A 19,270-nucleotide genomic window follows, 5' to 3' on the forward strand; every position below is an offset into this window, starting at 1 on the left:
TTGTTCTATTAGAGTTATTGACTGTTCTATTAGAGTATATCGATTTTTTCTGTGATATGTATTTTAATCATCAAGGATTTGTACTATGGCTCAAATATTCTTCCCATCATGCTAACATTATATTCAATGCTTTCAGGCACCTATTATTCCCATAATTATGGCAGCATAATCGGCGGGTCCCTAATTTCAGGTGTGAGATCCAAATATAAACAATTGTCTGTGCCACTGTTTAGTTGTCTTTTGTGCTTCTCATTGGATACATGTTCTATAAGCCAGGAATGGATAAACAATGTAATTGCTCTGGTATACAGTAAGTGTATACTGTATTTCAGACATGATAAAGGCAGCTACTTGAGCAATAACCATATGTGAGATCACTGTGTAGCAGTAATCTCGGCATATTCTTTTATACTTATCCACTGATATACGTATGTATTACCATATTTTTTGCAAGATTTGTGTGTAACAATTCCAACTGTTAGGCTTTATTCTATTAATGTGCTCTACCATAGTTCTAAAATAGGTTCAACATGCTGACTTGTTTGACTCTTGCTTTTATTTCACCAAACTCTGTTCTTGTATTATAATTTAAAAAAAACAACAAAAAACTAGTAGATGAATTTTATGAACAGATCTGTTAATTTCAATGATAGCAGTTCTATCACAAACAAACCAGTCCAGTTGGGATAATTTGTCCAAATAAATGTTTAACTTTACCACTGCATGACTATAGGATATACTCATCGAATGATTGCTGCACTGATTATATACCAAATTTACTTAAACATAATTATGTCCTAGTAACTCAGTTTCTACTGCAATACTGATGGTTACTTACAAGTCATAATTATCCAGTGAAATAGTATCAGATGCTAGCGCTTAGCTGATGTTGAATTAAAAGTGTGTACATGTACAGTATGCAAATTAAAAGTGTAAAGAGGCAAAAAATGAGTATACACATAGGTACACTAGTGCAATAACAAATAAGAAGAACCACTATACTGTTTTGATAATCAGCACAAAACAAACTGACTGTTACACTTATTGCCTGTTTGAAACCAATACACTAACTACAGCTTTGTCACTTTTTCGAATTAGGTAAAGGGAGTGGCTTTTTTGCCTTATTTCCGGTACACTTCTTCTTGCTATCCATGTTTTGATTTGATTCCCTTTCATCAGCACCAGTATATAGCCTTGACTCCAATTCTATTTCTTGCTGTGCATATGATTCTTTTACAATATCTTCACCACTATGTACTGCTAGTACTTTCTCTTCAGTAATAGACTCATTTATTGGTTTCAAACTCATTGTAAACACATCATCTGTGAAGTGTATTTTTAGCATAATTGAGCATTCACCACATAGTGTACAGTACCTGGTAGGACTTCTGACACTTCTTTGGTGTTCAAGCAATCATCACCAGAAATACTACTTCCCATAGAAGTAGTTGATATTTTCTTATCATGAGAAATGAAGCCACTAGTACTACTTTGAGAGGCTACAAAACAAAATTACAAAATTGCTTAATTAATTGCACATAATAGTAAAAGTGAACTACATGCATCACAAAATTGCAGTCATAAACTGAATGACATGCTCTTTGTACATTATAGGTAAAGCACTGCCATGCATGTGTACGTAAATTAAATTATCATTATTATCATTATCATTAAAGTACCTGGTAAAGGCAGAGCCTGTATACCAGAAGGCCTAAGATGTTTATATTAACTGCACTAAGTATGTTTGAAAAGTAGGAGAAAGAAGAAAAAATCCATGACTGGACCTGGGCAGTCTCGAACCTTCAGCCATCCGATTAACGCTCAAACGCTTACAGGAGTCTGCCAGGCGGTCAGGATATTTTCTTCTTACTATTTTCATGTATTTGTATCCAAAGGAACCCTAGAGAGTGACTTATTATCTCTAAGTACCCCAAGTGGAATCAAATGGACATTGTTTTATTATCATTAAAGTACAATGCAGCATGAAGGGAGTGTATGAGGCAAAGCCAAGTATTGTATAAATAAAGTTTAAGTTATTAACACAGTTAATGTTGTGAAGTGTAGGCTGTGCAAGTCTCCAAAATATTAGCATGCAACAGTGGGCTCTAATAAGAACAACGCATGCACAACACCATGAGCAGAACACGTTGGCAGTAATTAATGCTTTAAGTGTTATTGTACTTCCTGTTTGGTTTACTTGGTTGTCTTCATCTCGAGTGCCCAAACCACTTCAATTTTCGGTGAACAGACTATTAGTGAGTCTTCATATACATAGTTTATTTATAGTCATAGAACAAACTGGTAGAATAAATTTGGCTAGTTTTAGCAATTTACAATGTAACGCATGTGATCATTTGTGCTGTCTAAAGCGTATGAGGTTGTATTATTTCCATACAGTAATGAAAGGAAAATACAACACTGATGATGATGTGCGTAACAATTTAAATCACCAGAAGTAGCCAAAATGATGCTATCTGTTTGTTTTATGACCACACTTGTACTATATAGACACTTATCAATTGTCTGATGGCTGAAAACTGACGTGGCTCGAGTCTACAAAATGAATGCTCTGAACAAAGACGATGAGAAAGCACTTATATAAGCCAGTTTAAAACCTGCCACGTTTGTGCAATATGAAAAATAGTACTCTGGCATAGTCTAGAGCTGAATAAGGCTTCGCCTTGTGCTGTATTAGCTGCTCACCCTTGCTCTTGTGCTATTTGTTCCATATTGCACTCGTAGTGCTTTAACTAGTATAAACTGTACTAGATGACTCATACAGTACAGTATCTGGTACTGTATGGAAAGTACAGTACTTGACAGCACTTTGATATCACAGCTATACATAGTATTACATACGCACTTCTTTCCTTTAGTGTGCTTCCCAAGGTACTTGTACTTTCACGTCCCTGTTAAATAAAAATACATAAGTACTTGCAGTAAATGTAAGAATACAGTGTAAGTAACTCTCATCTCCTTCACATATATTAATTTTACCGAACGCATTCTGCTGTAGACACTGTATACTCGACTAGTCCTCCAAAAGTTGTAACACTCCATAAATTCTCTAATGACCTATAAAACCACATACATTAAAATGTACAAAACACATGCATAATCTATATATTTGTAATCACCTGTTTATTCCTGAGAATATGGAATACAAAAATGAAAAATCCCTAAACATAAGCAGTATTGTAATTCACATTGGGTATAAAATTTTATTACTTGTAGGGAATTCAAAATTGTAAATATCCAAGCAAACACTACAGTGTCATCATTCACAGCCAGTATACCAACTATCCAGGTCACTCCAAGTAGTGGCAAGAGGAATATTGTAGCTTTCAATAGGTGTCTGAATAATAGTTATATAACTAATAAACAAATGTATAAAGATTTACAAATTACTTTGCAGTGTCAGAATTTTCACCCGTTGTATTCTGTTGGCTTGTGTACAAAACTTTCAAAGTGATTACAAGAAAAAGACAATTTATCTGCAAATATACATTCTATAGTTACAGATAAGATATTCTAGATAACATACTAAGATTATAGCCACAATAGGTACGATAAATGCTAAAATTGCTCCATCATCTGATGTAATCCAGCAGCTAAAAATAATATAAACTTTATCACTTAGCTGGTAATACTTCACACTTACTAATCATCATTCCCATAGTGTTTATGAGCTATTCCAGCTGATATTGCTACTATTGGAATTGCTGGGCCTAATGAATATTTCAACATGATGTATTGATTAATAGTCTTGCTTACCCCATCCCAAGAGAAAGAAGAAACGCCGACGGTTCAGTTTATTACCAAACACAGTGACCAACAACATGTACAACATTACTCCTTCACATAACATCCAACAAAATGCAGATGTAAAGAAATATTGTAGAAGTACTGCCACAGCTATACAGGAGGCCTACATGGAATGCAACACATAATGTTCTCACCATTGTACATTTACATTTCAACTGTACGTATATCTCATATTTTACAATATAAAAGCTTCACTTTTAAGAAGTGCTATGACAAGTAATCACACTGTTTTTAGCTGCAAACAGGCACGGTTCAAAGGGGGTTTCACAGGTTTCTGGAAATCAGTCAGCTTTTTTAAATCAAAAAAAAAATTAAAACAGCAAGCAAAATTTAAGTCTAAAATGAGGCTAAAAAGACAGTAACTTCTAGTCATCAAACTACGTAAACTGCTTTTCTGTGCAAAATTGATTCTCCTGAGCCATAACGTGTTAAACACCTCTAAAATAATCATTGATGAGGCTATTATGACTTCTGCAACTCTTTAATTATGTATCAAATCTTTTTGTATAGAGTTAGAGTGGTAAGATTTAACTGTGAAACAATTTATTAGGGTACTTTTATTCACATTTAGCTACAATAGATGTAATTAAAATATCTCAGAATGGCCCCATCCCTAATGGGCTTTTCTGCTGTTGAGTTAGAAACTAGTTGGAAAATTTTCTAGAATTGCCCCTGACTGCAAATACATACACCTGTACCTTTGTAGTCTATTTTTGAATGGTTTTAAGTATTACAACGTAATCTATATGAGGTTAGGAAAATCACTTTGTCAGCTCAAATTTCATATTGTCCTGACATTGTGTCAGCATATGTCTGAAAAGTTACTTTGCACACTAATTCTAACATGAATTGTTGATTATGTTTAGTACTTACCCGATATTCAGTAGCAGTTTCTATTCCAGCAAGGAACACTACAAGACCCAAAGCTAATGCAATACACAGATTTAGGTGTATAAATGGATGATTGATTTTATCTCTTTTCCTATAATATTATTTTAGAGTAAGAATTTAAACAAAATATTATCACCACTTACCTAATTACAATATATGTCAGTAAGATGATAGAAAGACATAGGCACACAAGAGATATTGCACATCCAATGTATGATGTTAGACGAAGTGAGTACTGTAATAATATGACTAGTCCACAAAACACCACACAGTTTACTATACCTCTGATGATGTTGGTTCATTTCTTACGCTAACAAGCACAGCAAAACTAGTTAGGTGAGTAGTAATACAAGTTACTCTTGTGCCATTAGAATTATATTTATCTAATTGTACTCCTTCCTGTGACCAACCACCAGCTTGATTGCTAAACAAAATATTATCACTACTTACCTAATTACAACATATGTCAGTAAGATGATAGAAAGACATAGGCACACAAGAGATATTGTATATGAACAGTAAAAATGTTATTATCCATTAATTTTGTATATTTGATTTACTTACAGTTGAACATCGAGTAAGTTGTGATCATAAAACTGACAAGTTCTACTTTGTACTTTAGATGCATCTGACTGTTGTGAGTTGCTTTCCTGTATATATAAAAGAGAACAAGTTTAAGAAATTTGAGTTTGATTAGGGATCATAAAAAAGTAGGAAAACAAGGGAGGTCACCTACACCTGCAGATATACTAGTGAACATTTGATCCCTAATTCAGTCTGGTCTTGGGGTATAGACTGAATTAGGGAATAAATGTTCGCTAGTATATCTGCAGGTGTAGGACTGTAGGTGACCTCCCTTGTTTCCCTACCTTTTTCTATGTTTGTTTACTTTTTTTGTAACATTATTATGACTCGTGAAGCCACGCATCCACATCAAAAGAAAGGATGGCACCAGAATTAATGTTTTCGTCTGAACGTGGACCCCAGCTATCAAAAACTGCTCTGAAAGTGCAGTGGCCATTATGCTTTGCCTTAAGCTATGTTCAGCCTGTTACACAGCACTACAGATGAAAAACAGTAGAAGAAGTGCCTCTGCAACAATCCAGTCACCACAAAAATATGACAATTTGCATGCCCCCAACTATCAATTACTGCCTCGAAAGTGCAGTGGCCATTACGCTTCACTTTCAGCTATGTTCAGCCCGTTACATAGCGTTACAAGTAGAGCTGAGTGATACTATCATTTTAGCGATATATCGTGATATTTTGAAAGTATCAATATCGCATTATTTTGTTATTAACTATAGTGACACCATGCCTGTACATTATTGTCATTAAAAAGCCATTTGTTATGCAGTACTAGGCTAAGAATTCTTGTAAGTCATAACCTGGTTACCCCTGCAGAGAGGTGTGAACACCAAAACATAACCTCATAGCATGTGTTACAATAACTGCTACTGTAAACAAGGACGATATGGCTAGTTTTATGCTACCTTTAAAGACTTCCTGCAGCAATACACTTTGTAGCACCAGCTATGATCGACTTATTTGTAAGCATCGTGAACTATTCAGTATCATGAATAGTGGCTTTAGTATTGATCGTGATACTAAAATGGCAGTATCACTCAGCCCTAGTTACAAGTAAAGAACAGTGTCAGAATCATATCTGCAATCAGTCCAGTCACCACGGAAAATACGGACGATTTCCTGTTTACAAACGTACTGTAGGGAAGTCATGCATCGTGCTACTGCGAATTAACACCTTGGGGCTGTCAACAAAAAGAAATGGGACACAAAGGAGGATAAAGGTAAGTCCATGATGCATACATTGTACATACTGCAGTATGCCAAAAGGCACGTCTTGGGACAAAGCGACGTTGAACAGGGCGTTGAACAGGGAAAAAACCAAGTCCATAGCCTTAGCCGTTATCGAGTTACACTTGTCAGGCAGGCAGGCAGGCAGGCAGGCAGGCAGGCAGGCAGGCAGGCAGGCAGGCAGGCAGGCAGGCAGGCAGGCAGGCAGGCAGGCAGGCAGGCAGGCAGGCAGGCAGGCAGGCAGGCAGGCAGGCAGGCAGGCAGGCAGGCAGGCAGGCAGGCAGGCAGGCAGGCAGGCAGGCAGGCAGGCAGGCAGGCAGGCAGGCAGGCAGGCAGGCAGGCAGGCAGGCAGGCAGGCAGGCAGGCAGGCAGGCAGGCAGGCAGGCAGGCAGGCAGGCAGGCAGGCAGGCAGGCAGGCAGGCAGGCAGGCAGGCAGGCAGGCAGGCAGGCAGGCAGGCAGGCAGGCAGGCAGGCAGGCAGGCAGGCAGGCAGGCAGGCAGGCAGGCAGGCAGGCAGGCAGGCAGGCAGGCAGGCAGGCAGGCAGGCAGGCAGGCAGGCAGGCAGGCAGGCAGGCAGGCAGGCAGGCAGGCAGGCAGGCAGGCAGGCAGGCAGGCAGGCAGGCAGGCAGGCAGGCAGGCAGGCAGGCAGGCAGGCAGGCAGGCAGGCAGGCAGGCAGGCAGGCAGGCAGGCAGGCAGGCAGGCAGGCAGGCAGGCAGGCAGGCAGGCAGGCAGGCAGGCAGGCAGGCAGGCAGGCAGGCAGGCAGGCAGACAGGCAGTCAGTAGAAAATTCCATTGAATAATTTTTTAAAAATTTTGTAACAATTTATTGGAAGCCTTTAGGATTGTACTGAAGGCACTTTTGGGCTTGGTTATACCTAACCAATACTACCAAGGTGCCACGATGGAGTTGTGAAGCTGGTTTTCAGGTGAATTTTTTGGCTAGGAAACCCATATCTCCATGATTCCTAATATACAGTACTACCGTACTGTATGATATGCAACCATGCCAAAATATTCTCAAATATTAGTAACTCCATGTAATAGTAATACTCTATAATAGCATTATAGCATAACAAATTTATTATGTAACTGGATCTAAGAAGACCATTGCAAATTAAGACTTCAAGCCACCATAACCCACAAAGGGTGGTGACTTCAAGCCACCATAACCCACAAAGGGTGGTGAATGCATGTATGAAATTGTTAGCACAGATGCATCTATATCACCTTTCAGAATATTCCCTACACTAGTAGCTGCCTACCACAAGTGCTTTTACTGGGGTGGGCACCAGCTTACCTTCAAAATGGAATGGCACAATGGTTGAAAAATTAGAGACAAAATCATAGGACTACGCTGCTTCACAATGCTAAAATGCAGCAAATTCAACACAGAAATATTTGGCCAGCCATACAAGGCCATCCACTAGTGTACCACCACTGCTTCCAGGTCTACATCAACACCATAAATTGTTTGTATCATATGGCTCTCAAAATCAGTCCTGTATAGTGCTAAGGCTTAAAACCAGTAGGGTATAGTATAGTATAGCTACTACGTAAGTGTTTGTTACACTAGCTGATTTTTGCCTGTTGTGCAGTTTGGGTTAGTTATCATCTGCATACAGTGCAGACAAATATTGGCAACTCTGCACATACATATTTACCTAACATCGCAAATTAAAACTTCAAGCCACCGTAACCCACCAAGGGCGGTGAATGTATGTATAAAATTCCCAGCACAAAGATGCAACTATATCACCTTTCAGAGTATTCCATACACTAGTAACTGCCTACCATGAGTGCTTATACTAGGGTGGTGGGGTGGGCACCAGATGACCTTGGAAATGGAATGGTACAATGGTTGAAAAGTTAGAGACAAAAACAGTTTTTAAATGAATTAAACTGGTCATCTCTTCAAAATTTCAGGAATTATAGTACAGCATAGTAATCACAAAATTCTCTATAGTATATCCCTGACCAATGTTTCCCAACATGAACACACAAACTCTCTGCCCTTCATTGACTAGTGATTCTGTGCTCTGCAGTCTACTACCATCATCTAAACCATAACTTTATTTTTTATATATACACTCCCACAATAGAACAACATAAACATGTATACATATACTGTGACATCAATCCATAGGTAGTGGAAATGGTGGGGCCATCCCACTCCGCTTTTACTGGGCTTGTAACTAAAAAAAGAAATACTCTAATAGAGCAGTCAATTACTCTAATAGAACAGTCAGTTTAAAAATTAATTTATCAGCAAAAACACACAATGAAAATAGTCTAAAATAGTCTTTCAGAGTTTCTAAAGTCTGAAATTTTTCTTAAGGGATTTTCCTCAGAACCTCCATAATGGCATGTACTCCTGCCATACGCTTCAAACTCTATTGTACAATTTTTATTGCCAAAGTCGGCCACCCTACTCTTTGGCCAACTTCACCTGTGCATGTGTCAATCATATCATTTAAGAATTTTTCTAGTTATAAATATTATGGTGACAACTTTAAGTTATATTATATGAATAACATATTATTTCATTACTTGGTTACATTATATTATACAAAACTACACAGGATTACTACATAAATATGAAGTACACTGTTTAATAAAACTTACCACATCAAATATTAATGATACAGAATTGTTCCTACTGGAGTTTAAAGGCACAGGTGCTCGTATTGACAATATTGGAGATTTGGGTACACCTCTGTAAAAGAAAACTTGTCTATCATTTCTGAGTAGTTGATCACTTCTTTGGCAACTGATAATACATAAAAATTTTACTTACTCGTTAGTGGGGTTTGGCAACTGCAAAATCCCATTTCTGAGTATTGTATTTGTGATTGGAAATCCTGTAGTATCTATAGACAATAAAAAAGTAGTGTAGTACATTAATTCAAAAGACTGTGATGAAATGCATATAAATCATAGTGTGATTAGAATGCCTTATCACTTGTAAGAATGAGTAGATAGCAATCAAAATTATATTATTCAGCAAATTAATGGTACAGGCCTGGCACTTGAATTGGTATTTTAAGGTATACAGTACATATTTACTGGATTTCTCCTGTTGTCTTTGAGAACCATGACAGCTAGACAAAACACCATATCCATTTTAACTATGAATGTATCTGTAGTAATATGATTGAGCATTAAGGATTGAATGCAGTCTATGTATTAGTAAGCAATAAAAGGTTGTATTGGTTCTAAATTAACAATCTTGGTAAACTAAAAACTTGTCAACAAATCCTCTAAAAATGCTGCAAGTGCTATGACTGCATAAACTAAGCTCTGGAATACTATATGCAACAGATAAGCTTCCAGCAGTAATAAAGATAGTTTACTGGAAATCGGCAAGGTAAGTACAAACAAATATAGAAGCAACATCCTTGGAGCTTTAAAATGTGGTTTCTAATTAGTATAAAACAACCATGAAGTTACTGTGCTTCTCTCTATGCAAAGGATGTAAAATATATATTATAATAGTAAATATTATTGTACATAGTAGCAAATAGACAAATATAAACAAACTAGGTAACACATACAACAATCAAGTTGTTACATCCACTTTTCTAGCTGTGTGTAAGAAATCATATAATGATTTGCTGTGTGAAGCCTTACTTGGAGGAAGTTGATCCAACACATCTCTTAGAATATTATTGCTAAACATAATTTCAGCACTTCCACCAGTAAAGTTACCCAAATCATCATTTTCAGTAGGAAACACAAAATCTTCTCCTGCTAGCACGCTGTCATCTGATATACGCTGAGCCTTGACAACTACAAAGAATAAATGAACACATGAAGTACATACATAGCTACTCACCAATGTTTTGCTTAGTTTTAATAGCTTCTGTTGCATTGTTATTTAATGTTGCTCCCAAAAGTCTTCCAAACTGTTCAGTGCTGTTAACCAAAGCCTGGCTAGTATCTGGTGGTGTCTATAGAAAATATTAATAGTAGTTTATGCAAGCAAAAGGTGTGAAAGTACTTGTTGCCAGGTTTGCTGGTGGCTGTCATTCAGAAGATTATCAAATATTTTAGTTGTTTCCTTGAAAAGAAACAACAATATTGACAATCAACACTGTGTATATAAGCATGATCACATTTATGATTTACTTCAAAGAATGCATCATCAGGTTGCAACATATTAACCACTGTCTCTGTAACACTATAGAACAGTTTCACTATAATCATACACATCAACAAACCAACTTACTTGTTGAGTGAAGAGACAATATTAACCGCTAGACCAATTTCTTCTGCAAAAATAAATTCTGATGAAGTCAAGTCAGAGAGCATAGTTGCAATATTGTTAACTGCACCGATCCTTTCTTCCTCATTGAGTTCATTTAATGAACTCGTAATATTGGCAGTCTAAATGAAAGTTCCAGATATGTATGATACAATACGGTAGTACTGTATAATAGGGATCATGAAAGTTTGGGCCAAAATTATCACCTTCATGAAGGTTTGGTAGATAGAGATCATGTAGGTTTGGGACAAAAGCAATTTCTTGTCATTAATGTAATTCAGTGTTGTTTGTGTGTAATGTAATGTTTACTATTGTCTTGCTTACATGCATGTATGTTTGTTGTTTTTGTTTTTTTGTATCACTCCAACAAGGAGGAATGGCATTGTGCTGATTGTTGTGAGTATAAAATAATAAATCACATCACATCAATCAATCCCCATTTTCCCGTCATGGCAGATTGGTTGGGTATAATCAAGCCCAAAAATGTCCGCAGAGTGATCTCAATCTCTTCCCATATTTCTGTGAACTTTAAATAGATTTTAACTGAAATTTTCTATTGCCCTTTCTTTTCTGACCAACTGAATGATGTCTCCAGCTGAGTATGGTTACGGCTACATTCTTGATTTCTTCACTGTTTGATGTCACTTCTGTCCAAGATGTGCCTTTTCACCAACTGCAGCAGCTACAGTGCATGCATTGTGGACTTACTTTTGTCCTCCTTTGTGCCCCATTTCTTTCTCCACTACTGCAGAGGCATTAATTTGCAGTAACAGGTGATGATTTCAGTGGAGCTGGCTATCACAAGAATCATCCATAATTTCTGTTGTGACCTAATTGATTGAATAGGTGCTTCTCATATTGTTCTTCATTTGTACTGCTGTATAATAGGTAGAATATATTTGACAATGAAGCGGATGGCCACTTCACTTCTCAGTAATTGATAGTTAAGGCATTTTTCCATTGTGACTGGATTGATTGCAGTGGTGTTTCTTATACTGTTCTTCATTTGTAATGCTGTGTAATGGGTGGATGGTAATTAATAGTTCGAATGTGCATTAAGTCACTCCATTGATTTTTAGCTATGTCTCGGCAGCACCATTCCTTCCTTTGATGCGGTATGTGTTGATTCACTAGTCATAAATTATGTTACAAAAAGTGTACACAACAAGTGTAAAACCAATATATTTGAGTAGGGATCATAGAAATAAAATGCAATGAAACAAGGGAGGTCATCTACACCTGCAGCTATAGTAGTGGACATGTAATCCCTACTTTGGTCATGACTGTACTCTGCATATGACTGAAGTAGGAATTAAATATCCACTAGTATAACTACAGGTGTAGATGACCTCCATTGTTTCATTGCTTTTTATTTCTATGATCCCTACTCAAATGTATAAATTTCCTTACACTTGTTTATATATAATGTGAGTGTGTGTACTTTATTTAATTTTTACCTCCTCAACTAACTCTGTAAACTGTACCCTGAAACAACCAACAACTTCCTCCCACTCAACTTCACCTTTGCATCTTCTCCGTACAGTGCCTTGATGTACAAACATTATGATGATGAAAACACATAATGTTACTTATGAATTTTAAAAACAATCCCCCTTTTTGCTCTGTATGTTTATAATAATTATGTTACCATTTAATCCAGATGCCGTGCATGGTACTTCTACAGTAACACCAACAAGTGTTTCATTCCATGTAACACTGAATCCAGCATAGTTCACTGTCACTGGGGTACAGAATTGATCTGTAGGACAAATAAGGCATGCATTGTTGTAAGTATAGAAGTATACATTATTATAATCTTACTTAGACTCAGTGTAGCCACATTAGATCGGCCAAATCCTCCATATACATTCTTAGCAGTACACTGATAGTCTCCAGCAGTTTTTATTGAAGCAGTAACAATAAGCTTTTGTCTAGTCTTTCTTTCAACTGGAGCTCCATTCAATAACCAGCCATATACAAATGTATTAGCAGCCAAACCAGTAGCTGAACATGTAAATGTAGCTTGGTCTCCTGGAATAGCCTTTTCTCCTGATGATGTGATAGTTGCCACAGGATCATGAGCTGTTAAAAGAAAACAATTATGTGCCCATTGATTCATGATGCACAATTTGTATTTTGTCACATCAATATGACAATTTAATGATTTAAGCCATAACTATACCTTCAATAGTAAGCATAGCGTAATCAGTAAAATTTCTTCCATGTTGATTGACAGCTACACATCTATATTGACCTGCATCAGGTGGTACTAGTCTAACAAGTGTGAGGACATTGGTCTTTATTCCTAAAGTACCAGTTGGTATAACACCATCTTTTCTCTGCCAGAAATAAGATGATGCTCCCTCAGCCATACATGAAAACTGAACATTTGTAGAATCATTATTAACTTCAACAAGTTTATTGAGTGGATGAGTGATGATTTGTGGTCTTGCTATAAAATACATAATAAGCAACTGTTTCACAATGATTCACTTCCTTACTAGTGTCAATTATTATTCCTCTTGCACTACTAACATCACCAAGTTCTACTCTCACACCAGTAGCAGATGATATACTCAAACTTACATTAAACTCCTCGTCTACTTCATTAACCATTCTATCATCCACCACTGGTACTGTCACAGTGACACTGGTCTCTCCATTATTAAATGTAGCAGTCAGTGGAGTAGCATCATAATCAACACCAGCTAATAACAAGTGGCAAAAATACTAAACGTTTCACAATGCTAAATTATTGTAAAACTCCAAGATACAACTGTATGTGGTAGATACCAATGACTAACTAACATGATATCCAGAAAATCTTACTGTTTGCTTACCTGTAGCAGTCACTGGTGATGTATTTACAATAACAGTAACATTATTGCTTGCAAATCCTCCAAGTAGATCAATTGTCAACACAATGGAACCAGACACTTCTGTTCCATTGAATATAGCTTGACTGAACTGCACAATTAACCCTGCTATAGCACACATGAAATGCAATCAACACACTGGTATATCATTACTTTCATCATCAATGATGGTAATAGTAAAGGAACGGCTACCATTAATAAGTGTCGGAAAGTAACTGTGTTGTGGATCAATAGATAGAATAAACGTTTCATTTTGTTCTGGCATACTGTCATCAATAATATTCACACTAAATGAGACAGACAGTTGTCCACTAGGGATGGTAACAGAATAGTGTAGTGGTGATGATACTCCAGTTTGACCATAGTCTGATCCAGCTATTGAGAGAATAGTTATTGTAGTGTTTCAATCAGTACCATTACATACCTGTAGCCAAACCATCTTTCATGGTGAACAAAATAATGATGTCTTGAGAAGCTGCAGCACTGAGTCTAAAGTCCAAGTTAATTGAACCAGCTGATTCCTTCACTGAATATGGTAACTCTCCATTAAATGTCACATCAACTGTTGTCACTAAACACAAATTAACAAACTGAATTAAACCTTGGTACTCAAACGCAAATTCAACTTACAGTGCTAGTTGACTATGGGGTGTGTCAATTTTTTCTGGCATAATTTGAGGCATAATAGATTGGATAAAGCAATGGGCAAAATGCTGGTATAATAGATGCATTCTTGTAAAGTTGCAGTGGCAGATATAGGGAATTGTATTGGTTTCCATAGAAACTCTCTGAAAAATGTATTTGTCTGAGACCAATGGCATTTGTGGCAGTGACACAGTGCATTAATATATACTAGTAGAAAATTGTCTGAACTATAGCATAATCAATTTTTACTATATGTACAAGTACACAGAAAAATTTGGAATTTCCAACTAGAGTAGGGACCATAGCACATCAATAAAAAGTACTGAAACAAGCTGAAGTAGTGCACAATATTAAATCACAGTAAAACAACAAGAAGTGTTATATCCCTACTGTGCATTTGGGTCATTCCATGTCAAATCAACAAGGAATTTAGGGTCACCTCTCGGATTTTGACGAAACTTGGTGTGTTTGTAGTACCTATGGTGCTTATCACTCATGCAAATTTTTAGCTCCGTACATTCCATAGTTTCTGATTTATGACCACAAATATTTTGAATATTTCATGAAAATTTGGTCCATCTCTAGTTATAAAATTGACTGCAACTTTGTTCTGTGTAAATATGTTTAAACACAATTTTCACTGATGGAAGACTGTTGATTAACCTTTCCAGTGATCCCTAAATTATGGGATATCTACTTAATTATGGTTCAAAAGTACTTCATTGAAAACTGTAATCCTTTATATTTTGAAAAATACTGCTTGAAATTTTTCAAATTCTTCTGTGAATAATGATTGGGTCATAGTCTATGTTTGATAAAAATTTTGTGGTGGGACCACAATGGGCTCAAGAGATATAATGAATTATGATGTGGTATGTGGTGGAATTTGCAGGCTATTATTGCTGTATTGGAGTGTACACCTCCAATAACCACTCACAACAAGGGTATGCCAAGTTTGTCTTACAGAGTGAAGGTGTCTAGGTACATTGCAACCTGTATTAGTGACCACCTGTATTGAAAGGCCACCTATATGCTGCAGTTAAATTATACTTCTTTAATGTATAGCACAAAAGCATCAACCCTTTCTAGCAAATCCAAAAATGGTCCTTATTAGACAGGTTGACTATAAATTATAGATCTGACCACCATGTGTCCCTAAACATCATGTAAATGTTGTACAATCTCTTCACAAGTACCTTCTTTATTAAGTTGAATCCCACTGTAGTGGATTTAGCCATATTTAAGTTCCGTATGTGGCTGCATAGATACATACAACAGGACTCCTCAGAAGAGATACCTGGATACCTTGATAACCAGGATGCCTGTTTATACAATGTACTCCCACTCTAGCGGTGCACATACATTAGGACCAAGATACTTCTGTAGCTTCTGTAATATGAGCACTTTATTATGGTCCTAACAATGGAGGGTTTTACCATATATGTACATGCATTAATTGTACCTCAATGTGTGAAATTAATTACTACATTACTTTACATTCACGACCACTTTGAAGATCAAGTCATAATTTCATACACATACTCACATAGGAAGTAAACATGTTGACCACATATTTACCATTTACCTGTACTGATCTTCAAAAACGTGAACACAAAATACTTTGAAAAACCATTAATTTTAGTAATTACAGTACTATAAATCACGCATTGAGGTGCAAGCAAGTGTTAATAAAAACTCTTGGTACAAGTAATGCATCTACTATATACAGTGTAACTCTTCTATTCCCTGGACCATTGATAAAGTGTTCATTTTTGAGAAACCACAAACTTGTCTTGGGTCCAAAATGTACGTACAATTATAAAGTGAGATCATGAGGCTATCAAGGTACCCAGATATCCTTTTTGAGGAGGTCTGTTGTACCTATGCAGCCATGTACGTAACTTGAATAGTGTAGAGTGGGGGATATGTATGTAAGTGCACTACGGCAAGATTTTAACTGAAGAGATGGTACAACATTAATGTGTTTATGGATGCATGATGATCTCATTTATAGTCAACCTGTCTAATAAGGACCATTTTTGGATTTGCTAGAAAGGGTTGATGCTTTGGTGCTATACATTAATATCCAATTAAAGTATAAATTAGCTACAGCTTATAGATGGTCTTTCAATACAGGTGGTCATTAATACAGGTTCCAATGTACCTAGACACCTTCACTCTGTAAGACAAACTTGGCATGGCCTTGTTGTGAGTGGTTATTGGAGGTACTGTATACACTCCAATACAGCAATAATAGCCTGCAAATTCCTCCGCATACCACAACATAATTTATTATATCTCTTGAGCCCATTGTGGTCCCACCACAAAATTTTTATCAAACATAGACTATGACCCAATCAATATTCACAAAAGAATTTGAAAAATTTCAAGCAGCATTTTTCAAAATATAAAGGATTAAAGTTTTCAATGAAGTACTTTTGAACCATAATTAAGTAGATATCCCATAATTTAGGGATCACTGGAAAGGTCAATCAACAGTCTTCCATCAGTGAAAACTGTGTTTAAAAATATTTACACAGTACAAAGTTGCAGTTGGTTTTGTAACCAGAGATGGACCAAATTTTCATGAAATATTCAAAATATTTGTGGTCATAAATCAGAAACTATGGAATGTATGGAGCTAAAAATTTGCATGAGTGATAAGCACCACAGGTACTACAAACACACCAAGTTTCGTCAAAATCCGAGAGGTGACCCTAAATTCCTTGTTGATTTGACATGGAATGACCCATTTCCATTATGGTATCTTTGAGCACAGTAGGGATATAACATTTCTTATTGTTTTACTGTGATTTAATATCGTGCACTACTCCAGCTTGTTTCAGTACTTTTTCTTGATGTGCTATGGTCCCTACTCTAATTGAAAATTCCAAATTTTTCTCTGTACTTATTTGCTAACTTTTATTGCAAATAATTATTATGACTGGTGAACCCACGCATACCACGAAAGAAATGGCGCCGCATGCCCCAGCTATATCAATTATCATCTGAAAAGTGAAGTATCCATTACACTTCACTGTCAGCTATGTTAACCCCATTACACAGCATTTCGGATCAAGAACTGTTCGAAAAGCACCTCTGCAATCCATGCATACTGAAAAAAAAGAAATGGTGCCGCGCACCCAAGTTATATCAACTATCATCTGAAAAGTGAAGTATCCATTACGCTTTGTTGTTAGTTATGTTCAACCTGTTACCCAGCAGTACGAATCAAGAACTGTTCAAAAAGCACCCCTACCAAAGCGACGTTGAACAGTGAAAAAATCAAGCCCGTATCCTTAGCCGTTATTGAGTTATGCTTAGGGACGCATCGATTTTGCCGGCAAACTTTTTGGCATAATGGGTGGGTAAAAGCAATGAGCAAAATGCTGGCATAATAAGTGCAATTTTTGTGAAGTGGACATAAAAATTGCACAAAAGATCGAGATACTCTAATAGAACAGTCAGACGTGCTAAAATATCAACAATACATAGCTAATTGTTACAGGAACAATAAGTGACAATCGAGATACCCTAATAAAACAGTCACACATGTTAAGCAATATTAGCTAGCTTCTTGTTAGGAGTAAGTGCTGATCGAGATACTCTAATAGAACAGTCACTTTAAGGCGAAACTGTAGCTTTGCACTTGGAAATGTTCAATTAGCAAAGATCGGTGCTGAGCAAAATTTATAATTCTTGAGCAAAATATGGAGCATAATAGGTGAAAAATAAAAGAATTGCTGGAAAGAAAAATAGGTGGGATAAAAAGCAAAATAGACTGGTCCCTAGTTACGCTTGTCTGAAGGCATTAGTCAGTTTCTCAGTCAGTTACTCAGTCAGTCAGCCAGTCACTAGAAAATTCCGTTAAATAAATATTTCTGTAGCAACTTGTTGAAAGCGCATTTCAGGTCAATCTGAAGGCTTGTTTGGGCTTGGTTTTACCTAACCAATACTGCCTCATCTTCGTCAGGGAAAATTGAGGCTGATTTTTGGGTGATGTTATTTCGTGGCCATGCCTACTCCTTTGTGGTCCCTACTATTAATGGTATGACCACATTGTTAACCTTTAATGCCACTTTCACTGCCCCAATCAGTGATGGGTGGGTGGCAAGAGACTAGTATTGCAATATCAAACTATACAGGCTTTATCCATACAATCATCATAAGAGAGTTGGCTGGACTATATAAAGTATTGTCCAACCACTTCAATTGTAAAGAATATTCACTTTGCAAGATTGAGACACTCTAATTCTGACACCTTGGACTGCCAGCAAAAAGAAATGGGACATAAAGGAGGACAAAGGTAAGTCCATGATGTGTGCATTGTATGTACTGCGGTATGCCAAAAGGCACCTGTCAGGCTGAAGCAATGTCAAACAGTGAAGAAATCAAGCCCATAGCCTTAACCATTATCGAGTTACACTTGTCTGAAGGCATCAGGCAGGCAGGCAGACAGTTAGTCAGTAGAGAATTCTATTGAATAAAAAACAAAAAGTTGTACGATGTATTGGCAGCATTTAGGGTTGCACTGAGGGAATGTTTGAACTTGGTTATACCTAACCAATACTGCCAAGCACCAGGATGGTATAGTGAAGCCAGTTTTGGGTGATGTTTTTGGCTAGAGAAACCCAAACCTCCATGATCCCTAATATACAGCACAGTATACAATTTTTCACAAAAAACATCTGCCTCTGTTGCATAAACTTCCTCTGAAAATTTCTGGATTTGCCATTGAGTGACAATGAGGAAAAGAACCATTGTACACTTCACATGAAAAGATATTCTATACATCATTTAGTAAAGTATTAGTAATACATAGCTTTTTGCTATGAAAAGTAATATTAGAGATCAAGCAGTCGCTACATTATGAAGCTTTCTATACATGCTTATGAGCTTGATATATAGGTGAATGTAGGTTTGCCTTTTCACCAATTAGGTGTGTATGCTTGAGTGG

At 36.8% G+C, this 19,270-nt stretch overlaps 1 protein-coding gene across 1 annotated transcript in view; it reads right to left on the reverse strand.

The window, feature by feature from the left end:
* Positions 1–865: 865 nt before the first annotated feature.
* Positions 866–19,270, reverse strand: part of LOC136259673 (uncharacterized) — a 32,300-nt gene continuing 13,895 nt past the window's right edge. The window contains exons 7-35 of the mRNA XM_066053175.1: positions 14,093–14,239; positions 13,822–14,043; positions 13,633–13,776; positions 13,294–13,500; positions 12,975–13,244; positions 12,614–12,874; positions 12,441–12,551; positions 12,250–12,338; positions 10,757–10,914; positions 10,657–10,708; positions 10,529–10,588; positions 10,364–10,478; positions 10,159–10,317; positions 9,326–9,398; positions 9,154–9,244; positions 5,281–5,366; positions 4,999–5,140; positions 4,860–4,951; positions 4,699–4,807; positions 3,775–3,928; positions 3,662–3,728; positions 3,545–3,611; positions 3,409–3,494; positions 3,229–3,355; positions 3,138–3,179; positions 2,998–3,075; positions 2,864–2,909; positions 1,377–1,499; positions 866–1,323 (exon numbers count right to left, since the gene is read on the reverse strand). Of these exons, the coding sequence (XP_065909247.1) occupies positions 1,082–1,323; positions 1,377–1,499; positions 2,864–2,909; positions 2,998–3,075; positions 3,138–3,179; positions 3,229–3,355; positions 3,409–3,494; positions 3,545–3,611; positions 3,662–3,728; positions 3,775–3,928; positions 4,699–4,807; positions 4,860–4,951; positions 4,999–5,140; positions 5,281–5,366; positions 9,154–9,244; positions 9,326–9,398; positions 10,159–10,317; positions 10,364–10,478; positions 10,529–10,588; positions 10,657–10,708; positions 10,757–10,914; positions 12,250–12,338; positions 12,441–12,551; positions 12,614–12,874; positions 12,975–13,244; positions 13,294–13,500; positions 13,633–13,776; positions 13,822–14,043; positions 14,093–14,239 (3,620 nt within the window). The 3' untranslated portion in view covers positions 866–1,081. The remainder of the gene's footprint in view (positions 1,324–1,376; positions 1,500–2,863; positions 2,910–2,997; positions 3,076–3,137; positions 3,180–3,228; positions 3,356–3,408; positions 3,495–3,544; positions 3,612–3,661; positions 3,729–3,774; positions 3,929–4,698; positions 4,808–4,859; positions 4,952–4,998; positions 5,141–5,280; positions 5,367–9,153; positions 9,245–9,325; positions 9,399–10,158; positions 10,318–10,363; positions 10,479–10,528; positions 10,589–10,656; positions 10,709–10,756; positions 10,915–12,249; positions 12,339–12,440; positions 12,552–12,613; positions 12,875–12,974; positions 13,245–13,293; positions 13,501–13,632; positions 13,777–13,821; positions 14,044–14,092; positions 14,240–19,270) is intronic.

The sequence above is a fragment of the Dysidea avara genome, chromosome 7 (assembly GCF_963678975.1).
Source record: "Dysidea avara chromosome 7, odDysAvar1.4, whole genome shotgun sequence".
NCBI classification, from domain to species: Eukaryota; Metazoa; Porifera; class Demospongiae; order Dictyoceratida; family Dysideidae; genus Dysidea; species Dysidea avara.